Source organism: Cetorhinus maximus, chromosome 6 (assembly GCF_964194155.1).
Source record: "Cetorhinus maximus chromosome 6, sCetMax3.hap1.1, whole genome shotgun sequence".
Taxonomy (NCBI): domain Eukaryota; kingdom Metazoa; phylum Chordata; class Chondrichthyes; order Lamniformes; family Cetorhinidae; genus Cetorhinus; species Cetorhinus maximus.
The window spans coordinates 34,995,796-35,010,290 of record NC_135884.1 but is presented as its reverse complement, the minus strand read 5'-3'; the positions used below and the strand labels follow the sequence as shown (position 1 = coordinate 35,010,290).

The window sequence follows — 14,495 nt, the reverse complement described above, 5'->3', positions numbered from 1 at the left end:
TCAGGTGTGAAGGATCACAAGCTTCAGGGTACCAACACCCTTCTGGATCCCTTTTCCCCTTCATTTCCCTCTGACCCTACCCTTCTTCCTACATGACCCCTTGTGGTGTATTCACAATATCCTCTGACCTTCCCTTCGGACTCTGAGCGATCTGTTTTTAGCAAAGGTCTCAACTGCATCCCCTTTTGCTCCCACTTCAAATGAATTCTGAGTTCGGCACAAAGTTGAGCTCTTTTTCCATCACCTTCCTTCTACACTGACTTCTTTAGCAAAGTGTCCCCCCCCCAAGCCCTGCACAACGGACCCTTTTATCCCTCTCCAATATTCATCTTCACCTGGACCTCGGGTTGCCAACCCTCCCAGAATGGCCAGGAATCTACCCTGGTGGCCAAATAAAGCAATACAGGAGATTTTAGGCAAATCAATCAAATAATTCATACTTCTGAGTCACAGCTGGACCAAGTCATCAGTAGCAAACACCAAAAAGGGGAAGAAACAACAACTCCCATCATGAAGCATTGCGATCTGGCAACATCACATCTGGTGTGGTACTGCCCAATCAAATTCAAGCCTTAAACCAGAAAAAAAAGCCAGGAGGACTCACTTGGCAGCAATTTGGCATGCTGAAATGGGATTGGTGGTGTTTGAATTTCACTGAGGGATCGAGCGTGAGCAGCTAGCCTTAGTCTGAGTGCAATCAGGATTCAGATCACTTCACCTCAGATCTTTACATTATAAACACAGATAGAGAGAGAGAAAAGAAACATTTATTTTCTCCTCAGTTTTAGTAGCTTTTAATATTACGGTTTGAAACCATGGCGTCGGATGTTGCATTGAGCCCCTTAAGAGTAAAGCTTTTTCTCCCTCTAAACGTTAATCGTTATTCACCCTCGCTGCCAATTCATCCCATTTGCCTAATTAAACTGGGTGTGTTTTGCCTCTCTCGTGCTCCCTTAGAACTCACTTGCACCACACTGCCGGCTTTCTGTGACATCACTTCCATTGACATCTCCCGGAGTATGTCCAGCCAGAGTTGGCAAACCTACTTGGAGCCCACCCTCTGGGCCTTGTACCCTCTCTAGATTTTTTCATTGAGAACTATCAGCGTGACATCGCCTGTCTCAGTTTCTCTGATTCCGTTATTAATTCTAATCAATCTCCCTCTGAACTTCATGCACTCTGTTTATTAAGATCCAACCCTAACATTGTCATCAAACCTGCTGACAAGGCCAATCCTGCCGTTGTCTGACGAACTGACCTTTACCTAGCGGAGGTCAAATGCCAGCTCTCTGACACATTCACCCACCTCCCCTGGACCATGACTCCTCTACTGAAAATCAAGATGTTGGACCAAATCTTCCAATCAACAGCAACACTGCACACATTGCTGCTGTCTACGGAGATCATTGTGCACTTACGTTTTAGTGCACTTTCAGCCAGGACTTCCATTCTTGGCTGCAACAAGAAGCCTCCATGCAGCGATCCAGAAGAAAATGGCAAAGAGAAGCAGTGCAGAAAACACTTTACCCTGCATCCCTGCACATTGTTTCTATTCAAATAATCATCTAATGCCCACTTGAATGCCTCGATTGAACCTGCCTCCGCCACACTTCCAGGTAGTGCATTCCAGACCCGAACCACTCGTTGTGTGAAAAAGTTTTTTCTCACATCACATTTGCTTCTTTTGCAAATCACTTTAAACCTGTGCCCTCTCATTCTTGATCCTTTTACGAGCAGGAACAGCTTCTCCATATCTACTCTGTTCAGTCTCCTCATGATTTTGAGCATCTCTATCAAATCTCCTCTTAGCCTTCTTCTCTCTAAGGAGAACAGTCCCAACCTTTCCAATCTATCCTCAGAGCTGAAGTTTCTCATCCCTGGAACCATTCTTGTAAACCTCTTCTGTACTCTCTCCAATGTGTTCACATCCTTCCTATAATGTGGCACCCAGAACTGTACACAATACTCCAGCTGAGGTCTAACAAGTGTCTTATATAAAATCAGCATAACCTCCCTGCTCTTGTACTCTATGCCCCTATTAATAAGGCCCAGGATACTATATGCTTTATTAACTGCTCTCTTCACCTGTCCTGCCACCTTCACTGATGTATGCACATATACACCCAGGTCTTCCTGCTCCTGCACCCCCTTCAAAATTTCAGCCCTTATTTTATATTGTCTGTCAATGTTCTTCCTACCAAAACACATCACCTCACACTTCTCCGCATTGAACTTCATCTGCCACCTATCTGCCCACTCCACCAACTTGTCTATGTCCTCTTGAAGTTCTACACTGTCCTCTTCGCAGTTCACAACACTCCCAAGCTTCGTATCACCCACAAACTTTGAAATTGTACCCTGCACACCAAGATCTAGATCATTATTATACATCAGGAAAAGTAAGGGTCTTAATAGCAACCCCTGGGGAACTCCACTACAAACCTTCCTCCAGCCCGAAAAATATCCATTGGCCATTACTCTCTGCTTCCTCTTTTTCAGCCAATTTTGTATCCATGTTGCTACTGTCCCTTTTGTTCCATGAGCAATAACTTTTCTCACAAGTCTGTTGCGTGGCACTGTATCAAATGCCTTTTGAAAGTCCATGAACACCACATCAACAGCATTACCCTCATCGATCTTTTCTGTTACCTCTTCAAAAAAACTCCGGCTCCAAGTACTTGGAAGCTGCTTTTATATTGCATGAGACCCATGCTAAAGCTACTAGCTCCTGAAAGCAGATCTGACAGCCCAAAAGTGAGCATTAATGCTATTTCCTTCTCCACAGATGCTGCCTTACCTGCTAAAAGTTTACTGGATAAGTATTTACTGTTTTTATCCCAATTTAAAATTGCTAGATTCATAAGTTTGGCTGCTCTGAGATATTGTAATGTAATGGGTACTTTATAAACTAAAGGCGGTGTCATTTAATCAACAAGAAGGGGGCTACTATGATCAATTTGGAACAGTAAACACATTTTGAATGGTCTTAGCTTCATTTAACTATATGCTGAAGGTGATACTTTCCCATTTTAAGAGTAATATTCTGTAATGTCATCAGCACACTCTTCCTTTCTATTTACAACTACAATGATTATGGATAAACCATTTCCTTTGTGCTCAATATTGCACTCTGTTACTCGGAGGTACTTTGAAGAAGATTCTTTCCGCATTACTATTTGTATAGCTTGTTTCATTAATAAAATTAAGGTCCTTTGCAGATTGTTAGATTAAAGCAAATCAGAGTCAGGCCATTGTCTTCAAGTGGTTGACTTCTCCTGGATACATATTTGTGTTTTTGCTCAGTTAAAATGGGTTTTATCAGAGCTCAAAGAGGGAAACACCACATTACACAAAAACTTCACATTTAAGTTCTGAGGAATAATTTACTTACCTAGAACACCAGCAGATCTCCTTGCTCACAGTGAGTGAGGGGAAATGCTGTTTTATTCCAACTTACAAAGTGAAGTTTTTTGTGTGATATGGTTATTCCTTCTTTGAGCTCTGAAAAAAAAAATCAATTTTTATTGAACATGTTATTGGGTCAACTGATTAAATAATTTTAATAATTAATACACTGCATTGGAGGTGTAGTCATGGTATTTATAGATCAAATTCTATGATTATGCATGAAGTTATACAGTGTTTTTTATTGTCATTATGTTTTCATTAATTTTAAGTGTTACTATTTTTAATGAAGCCCTGGATAGAATGCGTGTGCTGATTAAGTTTTTCTTTTAACATGTAGGTAAAATGAATAAAAGTCTTATGTCTACCACACATCAGTGACACTGCAAAAAGCAGACTTAATAATTTTAAATGTATTTTTGTTCAAAAAAACATTTTCTGCTGTCTTTCTGACCTTGATGTCTTGCCTCTCCCCAAGCCCAGGTGCCAGGGCTTTAAGAGCAGCTGATATGTACAGACACTTCCCTCCCAATCAGCCTCTAGTTAATCTCAGGATATGCTGTTTACTGAGAACTTGAATGTTAACTTTAAAAAGGACAGGCCTGTTTGAACACAACAACCTCTCAACAGCTAAACATCACCATAATGCTCCAGACCCAAAGTGACCATCAACAACACCACTGAAAACATTAGCATTTGCAACATAATTTAAAGGCAAATATACCCATAGCAATGCAATATCAATTCTAAGTCTTGTCCAACACAACTCCATTTTCTCTAATGTTTCTTTTAAATTCCTAGTTACAGGGCAACTTTGTGGAGCTCCATATACAACTGTTTGGTGTCAGTTGCAGCACACTTGGCTGTGTCACAAAGTTCCAGGTTCAAGTTCCACTCCAGGAATTGAGCAGAAAAATCAAGGTTGATGCTCCAGTGTAGTACTGAGGATGTGCTGCATTGTAAGAGGTGATGACTTTCAGGTGAGAAATTAAACTGAGGCCCCGTCTGCTTGTGCTGCTGGATGTAAAAGATGCCATTGCACTATTCTGAAGAAGAGAAGGGGAGTCATCCCCAATGTCCTGCCCAATATTTACCTCTCAATTGATTATCTGGTCATTATCACATTGCTGTTTGTGGGAGTTTGCTGCGTGCAAAATTGGCTACCATGTTTTCTGCATTCCAACAGTGACTACATTTCAAAAAGGGCGTAAAGTGATCTGGGGTCATGGAAAGTACGATATAAATGCCAGTCTTTCTTTCCTTTTTGTTTGCAGTGTGGCAGATAGGTCAGAGTGATTCATGGCATAGAGATCCATCTGCAACCTCTCCAGTCACAATTGATGATGCCATCGTGTTCAGCCTTTTTAGAGAAGGAAATCAGGTTAGCTGTGTTCCTCCTGCTTTCTATCAAGTAATTGCTTTTCTGCCGATTATAAAAAATCAGAAAGTGCAGCAAGGACAAGTGTGCTTGCAATTGCCAGGCAGGAAGATGTGACGTATGAAGAGTGCATTGATTCTGGGGGATCAAGTCCACAAGGAAACAAATATTATTAAAACTGAGATAGTTAATTATACCCTTTGAGAACAACTCCAGGTTGGTAAATATATGCAGCTGAAAGGTGGAAGAGATCTGTACTCAGCTGGTATTGAGGAATAGGAAGGATATCAAACTGTGTCGTCAGTGGAAACATTTGTTGGTAAAAAGAACATATGGTTGATGTCAGCTGACCGTATGTTGGAAGCTTCAACCAACCTGAAATGGCTGTTCTTATATAGAATGCAGCATGATGCTGGTAAAAAAAATATTTTTCTTAACGCAGAGATTTTCATTGTTATGCAGCTGAGACATAGAAGTGGGAAGCATTTGTGTCAAATACACTTCCACAAGGAGTGACTTATGTCTTTTCGCCACCTCCATTGCAAGCTGCTACCTTTGAAACGAGGTCACATACCTGCTGAGGTACTTTGAAGCGGACATAAGAACAAAGCTTCAGCATCTCTTCCATCTCCTCAGGGGTAGATGGAATTAGGGGGACTTTACTGACATCTCCTGTTTGCTCCAATGACTTCAGTTCTTTCACAAATTTACTTTCATTGGGATACCACAGACCTGCACCAAGAAAAAGAATTTTCACCTGATTAAAATTAAACAGTAACATGACAAATAAACATTCTGAGGTAGTAGTCTAGTTGAGCTTTGCACGCTCTCCCTCTAGTGAATAGAGGACATCAATATTTTAATGCCTATTTCATTCAGCTTGATTGCTCCCAATCTGTTACAGTATTGGCCTGAGGCAAAGTCAGATGAAATGAACCACATGAACTGGATTCATCTGAACTACAATAACCTTCATTAAAGCTCAGGTGTCACATTAAATTTTAAACCATTCAAAATTAGTTGGCACTCTATCTGCCAGCTCTTTTACAACATTGTTTTCTTTTCACTAAAATAAAAGCAAAATACTGCTCATTACTGCATATTAGCTACCTGTAAACTCTCACTGCCAGGTAATTGTGAAATAACAGCAAAAGTATTGGAGGAAATTTTCTCATAGACAGCCTTTTGCTGGAATTAAGCACTTAAAGTGTACAGATTAATCATTGCCTTAAAATAATGCTGCAAAAATTTGATCACGAATAATGAAAATGACAAAATATAATAGGTCAGTGCTCTGATAAAAGGTCTTTGACCTGAAATTTAAAATTAGTTTCTGTCTCCACAGATGCTGCCTGACCTGCCGAGTATTTCCCACACTTTTTTTGTTTTTGTTTCAGATTTCCAGCATCTACAGTATATTGCTTTTATATAGGTCAGTGTTCCAGTGTTTTAAGCTGAAGTTCTGAGTCAGTAAGAATTTACCTGCGGGGCAGATGAGAGTTAGGCCACAGAGATCTGTTGGGTGCCGAGCAGCATAAACACCAGCAACATTACCACCCATTGATGTACCAATCAGGTGAAATGGTTTCCTATTCAACCCAATGCATTCAACAAACTGGAAAGAGAAAGAACTGATATTCAAGGTTTACAGCTCAGCTCAACTAAGTTGATCTAGATCTTCATGCTCTGTCTTCAGAAACTAGAGTATTGCTACATCTATGGAATAGACAGGACAACGATTTGGCTTTTGCAAATAGAATACATGAACAAACTCCTCTGGCAAAGTAAATTCACACAATTTCAAAGCCAAAATATTCTAGAAAAAGAATTTGAAGGATTACAGAATACACAAGGTGGTATGGAAATCCAACCCATTTCCTTTTTAATTTATTATGAGCTTCCAAGACATTATCTCTTTTGGAAAATTCATCACATGACTATGAACCAAGGATTATCCCTTTGAAATCTTACTGAAAGGAGAGATCAGCGTATCAATTTAATCAGCTTCAGGACCAATCTGTTGTTCCGGATGATGCCCAATTATAAAAAATGAATGCATTGTGGAGACGTCACTATCACAATATTGTGTATGCTTTTCGGTTCACATGGTAGTTTCTTAATTAAAAAGTTCACACTCCAAGCTAGAGTCAGAATTGGAACAGATGTTTGGTATTAGCTGTAGTAATTAATTGTATTAATGAAACCAAAATATGTTTGATTGTGTCAAAGGAAAGATGCAAGTTACCATGGAGATAAGCTCATTTACCATGAGAGCTCATGTTCATTTATTTAGAATGTTAATTAAAATCCCATGTCATCAAGCATGAAGTGCTTGAATCGAGGAATAAGCTTCTGTTGAGAAACATTAAGAATATTAGGCAATGGATGCAGCTTTTTAACAGCTAGCAGTTGAGAGATGGAACTAGCTCAGAGCTGCACACTGAACAATTGCAAAAGTGGGTCTTGTATTACCGCATTTTAGGAAGGTGCCCTCACTAAAACTATAACAGCAATTAGTATTAAAAATTCTGGCAGATTCAATCCAACTACTTGACTTCCATATCTATTTTCAGTAAGCAACCTATTTCATTTGCAGCTGGGACTTCATTATTGTTTGACATAAAGAGTTTCTAATTCTCCCTCGACTTTGATTCTAATAGCAGGAGTATCATTCTGACTTCCAATGGGTTTGTAGATTTATACAGTCAATAGTTGTGCTGTACAGGCCAGGAGGGCCCTAGGTCTGTACCAAGTTAACTGATCTCATAGCAAAATTTATTTGACAGTGACTGTTAGTGGGTTACTTGATCATGGCAGCATCACACATGACCTAGATATTGTCCTCACTCGCTATCCATAATATCAGCAAGAGGTCCAGGATTGTGTAACGGAACAGCAACCTTGGCTGGGTTATCCCTCCCTAATCCATGAGTACTGAAACTTAGCCTCAGCATCCAAGGGTTAGAGAAAGGACGGGAAGCTGAGCAATGAATCTTGCTTCTGATCACTGTTCAATGATCCCTCCTTTAAATAGTGTGCAAGTATGGTATTGAGCTAAGCTGTAATTCTTCCATGAACTAATAATTTGCCAAAATTCACCGTCAAAGCTTGTGGATGAATAATGAATATTTGGCTTTTGAGGCAACTCAGTGGTTGTGGAACTGCATCCCACTACGGAATTAACATAGACAAGGAGGGGACAAAACTAGAGAGAGACATTTTTGAAAAAGATTCAAGTTAACAACCATTTAAGTTACCGAGCTTTCCTTGGCGTCATATCCCCTGGACTCTTCTGACAGTGTGTTGAAATGGCAAGCGACAGGAAGGTCTGGGTCATGCTTACGAACAGACCGAAGGTGTTCCCCAAAGCGGTCACCCGGTCTGCGTTTGGTCTCCCCAATGTAGAGGAGACCACGTTGAGAGCAGCGAATACAGTAGACCAAATTGAAGGAGGTGCAAGTGAAGCACTGCTTCACCTGAAAGGAGTGTTTGGGGCCTTGGACGGTGTGCAGGGAGGAGGTAAAGCGGCAGGTGTTCCACCTTCTGCAATTGCATGGGAAAGTGCAGTGGGAAGGGGATGAGGAGTTGTGGATGATGGAGAAGTAGACTAGGGTGTCACAGAGGGAACGGTCCCTTTGGAATGCTGACGGGGGGGTGAGGAGAAGATATCTTTGGTGGTGGCACCATGCTGGAATTGGCGGAAATGGCGGAGGATGATCCTTTGAATGCAGAGGCTAGTGAGGTGAAAAGTGAGAACAAGGGGGACCCTATCATGGTTCTGGGAGGTAGGGGAAGGGGTGAGGGAATAGGCGCAGGAGATGGGTCAGACACAGTTGATGTTACCAGACCTGCTGAGTTTTTCCAGCATTTTCTGTTTTTATTTCCAATTTCCAGCATCCACAGTATTTTGCTTTTATTTTAGGTTGTACATGCAAACCTTGTTCCACTTACCATGTCAGAGACACAAGGGGCGGGGGTGGGGCTGTAAAGTTCAGCGAACCATTCAAAGTCCATTGACTTCGGCGGGACCATAAAATCCCGCCAGTGTAAAATTCCGCCCACAGTATAAAAGGGGCAAATTCCGTTCCAAGGGAACAAGTAGAAATACTAAACTACTACAAAAAGAGTATCAATTTAGAAACACGGGGAATAGCTCATTCAGCCCCTCAAACCTGGTCTGCCACTGATTTAGATCATGACTGATCTGTACTCCATTAATCCACCTTAGCTCCATATCCCTTGACGCCCTAACTAACGAAAATCTGTTGTTGTCAGTCTTGAAAGTTTTGATTGTCTCAGCATCCACAGCCTATTTGGGAGACAAAATTCCAGGTTTCTCCTTTGTTTTGCGTGAAAAAGTGCTTCCTGATTTCCCTATAGCCTGGCTACATTTGCAAATCTGTCCTTGATTTCCCCACAGAAGGAACTAGCTTCTCTATATCTACCCTATTAAATACCCTATATAAACATTTTAAACACCTCAACACAGATTATTCCTCAAGGGAATACAAGCCAAGTTTATGGAACCTGGCCTCGCAATTTAACCCTCTAAGCTCCAGTAATATTCTGAAATTTTTTAAAGAAACTTGACTTTCGACCTTCAGTGCCTTGTAAAGTGCCATCTGCTCTCTTGGGTGAATGTGAAAGATCCTATGGCACTACTGAAGGAAGAAAGGTCTCCTGGTGTCCTGGCCAATAATTAACCCTTAACCAAATAAACCCATCCCCAAAAGAGATTATCTGGTCATTTATCTAGTTTTTGTTCATGGGACTTTGCTATGTGAAAATTGGCTGCCCTGCAACTACACTTCAAAGTGTTTAATTGGCTGTTAAGTGCATTGGGAATCCTAGTCACGAAAGGCGCTATTTAAATGCAAGTCCTTCCCTCCCTCAATCCATATAAACTGTGTCTGAATTCTGTCCTTGAGTTAATTATATATTTGATTATTTCTCATTGAATTTAAAGGAATCACGATCCAAATACATGAGTATATTTTAATTTGCCGTCTGTCTTAGATAACGGCAGATATCAAAAACAAATCACTATTTTTTTTAAAAAATAGATAACCGAGCTGACAGAAATCACAGGTCATTAATGTTCTCATGCAAATACTTCCCAAATTGGAGAAATTCAATCAGACCTGTGCAACAAAGGCTTGCAACAAGAGGTAAATGATAACATTCTTCATCTACTGCAGAAAGCCAATGGTTCCTTCCAAGAATCAGGAATAAGGGTGACTTGGAAAAGATGGCATTTCAGCGAAGCTACATGATTTGATGAAATTCTAATTCTAATAAGTAATTACAAGTTCAAAATTGTAGTAAATGAACAACTCACCTGGTGGATCCTGTTTACTTGCCCATCTATGGAGTAATCGTCTATGCAAGTACGGGTTGTGCCCTCATGTCCTGGCATATCAACACAGATCAGGTGCAGGTTCTTAGGCAAAAACTGTGTGAAAGAACAATGCACAATCTAAGCTATTTTTTGTTCAAGAACGAGAGTGCTATTTGCTAATCATTTCTAGTGATACCAAACACGTTGTTTATTGGTTCTTCGTTAGTACAGAAATTATGGCCCAAATTTTCTGATCAGCTTCAGACCCATTTTGCCTGACGTTGATCAGACAGAAAACTACCCACTTGCCTGGATGCAACGTTTTTGGTCAAACTTCTGATCCACGATGCAGAAGAACTCCCTCAGCGCAGGAATCCACGGAGAGAGCAGTGAAGAGAATCAGCCCAGAAACCACACCCTCTTTTTTACAGTACTAGCTGCCATATTCTGGTAAGTGGTTAAAGGTTCAAAAGCTTTTCAGTGAGTTAGTGAATGAGTGTATGAGTGAATGGGTGAGTATGTAGGTGGGTAGCGTGGCAGGTGGGTGAGAAGGAAGAGTGACAGGTAGGTAGGTTGGCAGGTGGGTGGGTGATAGGGTGACAGGTGGGTTGGGTGGCAGGTGGGTAGGCTGGCAGGTGGGTAGGGTGGCTCATGTGTGATTTTGTACCACTTATCAAGAATACCTTCTACTGGGGGATCTGGCATAAGCAGGAGAGGAAGGGACAAAGGCATTGGATTGAGGAACAAAGAGCAAAGTAATGGGAGGTGTCGTCCACAGTGCTACCAAAAGGCACTTACTCAGCAACAGCCTGCTCACTGATGAAGGATTGGGTTCTTCCAGGGCCACTCAGCTCCTGACCTCATTACAGTCTTAATGCAAACATGGACAAAAGGGCTGAACTCAAGAGGTGAGGTGAGAATGACTGCCCTTGACACCAAGGCAGCATTCGACCGTGAGTGGCATCAAGGAGCCCTAGCAAAACTGCAGTCAATGGGAATCAGGGGGAAAAACTCTTCACTGGTTGGTCACATATCCCAAAGAAGGATGTTGTGGTTGTTGGAGGTCAATCATTTCAGTCCTGGGACATCGCTGCAGGAGTTCCTCAGGGTAGTGTTCTAGGCCCTTTCATCTTCAGTTGCTTCATCAATGACCTTCCTTCCATCATAAGGTCAGAGAGGGAGGTGATGGTGTAGTGGTATCATCGCTGGACTAATAAGCCAGAGACCCAGGCTAATGGCGTGGGGATCCGGGTTCAAATCCCATCACGGCAGATAGTGGAATTTGAATTCAATAAAAATCCAGAATTAAAAGTCTGATGGTGGTGGTGTCTGGGGCATTACCTGTAAGATATGATTCCATGAGGATGACTATGTCAGGCTGTTGCTCTCCCAACTTTGGCACTATTCCTCCTGATGTTAGTAAGGAGGACTCATCTAATGATGACCATGAAACCAGGATTGTGGTAAACCATGGTTAAAAGCCCATCTGATTCACTAATGCCCTTTAGGGAAGGACACCTGCTGTCCTCACCTGGTCTGGCCTACATGTGACTCCAGACCCACAGCAATGTGGTTGACTCTTAATTGGCCTAGCAAGCCAAACTCAGTTGCATCAAGTCACAAAAAAGGAATGAAACTGGGCAGACTGCCTGGCATCAACCTAGGTGCCGGAAAGGACAACGGCAATGTCAACCCTGTGAAGTCCTCCTTACTAACATCTGGGGTCTAGTGCCAAAAAAAGGAGAGCTGTCTCACAGTCAAGCAACAGCCTAACATAGTCATCCTCACGGAATCATATCTTACAGGTAATGTCCCAGACAACACCATCACCATCCCTGGGTATGTCCTGTCCCACTGGCAGGGCAGAGGTGGCAGCACAGTGGTATACAGTCAAAAGGCAGTTGCCCTGGGAATCCTCAACATCAACTCTGGACCCCATGATGTCTCATGGCACCAGCCCAAACATGGGCAAGGAAGCCTCCTGCTGATTACCATTTAGTGCCCTCCCTCAGCTGATGAATCAGTGCTCCTGCATATTGACACCACTTGGAGGAAGCACTGAGGGTACTCTGGGTGGGGGACTTCAATGTCCATCATCAAGAGTGGCTCGGTAGCACCACTACTGACCAAGCTGGCTGAGTCCTAAATGGCATTGCTGCTAGACTGGATCTGCAGCAGGTGGTGAGGAATCAACAAGAGGGAAAAACATGATCTCATCCCCACCAACCGCAGATGCATCTGTCCATGGCAGCATCGGTAGGAGTGACTACCGCACAGCCGTTGTGGAGACTAAGTCCCGCCTTCACATCGAGGATACCCTCCAGGATGTTGTGTGGTACTATCATCATGCTAAATGGGATAGATTTCAAACAGATCTAGCAACTCAAGACTGGGCATCCATGAGGCACTGTGGACCATCAGCAGCAGCAGAATTGTACTCGAACACAATCTGTAACCTCATGGTCCAGCATATCCCCCACTCTACCATTACCATCAAGCCAGGGGATCAACCCTGGTTCAATGAAGAGTGCAGGAGGGCATGCCAGGAGCAGCACCAGGCATTCCTAAAAATGAGGTGTCAACATGGTGAAGCTATAACACAGGACTACTTGCATGCCAAACACCATAAGCAGCAAGTGATAGACAGAGCTAAGCGATCCCATAACCAACGAATCAGATCTAAGCTCTGCAGTCCTGCCATTTCCAGTCGCGAATGGTGGTTGACAATTAAACAACTCACTGGCGGAGGAGGCTCCACAAATATTCCCATCCTCAATGATGGATCAGCGCAAAAGATAAGGCTGAAGCATTTACTACAATCTTCAGCCAGAAGTGCCGAGTGAATGATCCATCTTGGCCTCCTCCGGAGGTCCCCAGCATCACAGATGCCATACTTCAGCCAATTTGATTCACTCCACATGATATCAAGAAACGGCTGAAGGCACTGGATATTACAAAGGCTATGGGCCCTGACAATATTCCGGCAATGATACTAAAGACTTATGCTCCAGAACTTGCTGCGCCCCTAGCCAAGCTGTTCCATTACAGCTACAACACTGGCATCTACCCAGCAATGTGGAACATTGCCCAGGTATGTCCCGTACACAAAAAGGACAAATCCAACCTGGCCAATTACAGGCCTATCAGGCTACTCTTGATCATCAGTAAAGTAATGGTCATCGAAAGTGCTATCAAACGGCACTTGCTTAGCAATAACCTGCTCACTGACGCCTAGTTAGGGTTCCACCAGGGCCACTCAGCTCCTGACCTCATTACAGCCTTGGTTCAAACATGGACAAAAGAGCTGAACTCCAGAGATGAGGTGAGAGTGACTGCCCTTGACATCAAGTGTGGCATCAAGGAGCCCTTGCAAAACTGGAGTCAATGGGAATCCAGGGGAAAACTCTCCGCTGGTTGGAGTCATACCTAGCACGAAGGAAAATGGTTGTGGTTGTTGGAGGTTGGTCATCTCAGCTCCAGGACGTTACTGCAGGAGTTCCTCAGGGCAGTGTCCTCGGCCCAACCATCTTCAGCTGCTCCATCAATGACTTCCCTTCCATCAGAAGCTCAGAAGTGGGGATGTTCGCTGATGATTGCACAATGTTCAGCACCATTCATGATTCCTCAGGTACTGAAGCAGTCCATGCCTAAATGCAGCAAAACCTGGACAATATCTAGGCTTGGGCTGAAAAGTGGCAAGTAACATTCGTGCCACACAAGTGTCAGACAATGACCATTTCCAACAAGAGAGAGTCTAACCATTGTCCCTTGATGTTCAATGGCATTACCATCACTGAAGCCCCCACTATCAACATCCTGGGGGTTACCATTGACCAGAAACTGAACTGGACTAGCCATATAATATTGTGGCTACAAGTACAAGTCAGAGGATAGGAATAGTGTGACGAGTAACTCACTTCCTGATTCCCCAAAGCCTGTCCACCATCTACAAGTCACAAGCCCTGAGTGTGATGGAATACTCCCTTTGGATGAGTGCAGCTCTCACAACACTCAAGAAGCTTGACAACATCCAGGACAAAGTAGCCTGCTTGAATGGCACCACATCCACAAAGTTTCACTCCCTTCACCACCGACGAACAGTAGCAGCAGTGTGTACCATCTACAAGATGCACTGCAGGAATTCACCAAGGCTCCTCAGATAGCACCTTCCAAACCCACAACCACTATCATCTAGATGGACAAAGGCAGGAGATCGATAGGAACACCACCATCTGGAAGTTCCCCTCTAAGTCACTCACCATCCTGACTTGGAAATATATCGCTGTTCCTTCACTGCTGCTGGGTCAAAATCCTGGAACTCCCTTCCTAACAGCACTGTGGGTGTACCCACACCACATGGACTGCAGCAGTTGT

The 14,495-nt window shown here is 42.9% G+C and overlaps 1 protein-coding gene across 2 annotated transcripts in view; it reads right to left on the bottom strand.

Moving 5' to 3' along the window:
* Nucleotides 1-14,495, bottom strand: part of abhd6a (abhydrolase domain containing 6, acylglycerol lipase a) — a 100,671-nt gene that overhangs the window by 26,757 nt on the left and 59,419 nt on the right. For both annotated transcript variants that reach the window (XM_078543600.1, XM_078543601.1), the window contains exons 4-6: nt 10,122-10,235; nt 6,266-6,398; nt 5,358-5,515 (exon numbers count right to left, since the gene is read on the bottom strand). In XM_078543600.1, coding sequence (XP_078399726.1) covers nt 5,358-5,515; nt 6,266-6,398; nt 10,122-10,235 — 405 coding nt within the window. The remainder of the gene's footprint in view (nt 1-5,357; nt 5,516-6,265; nt 6,399-10,121; nt 10,236-14,495) is intronic.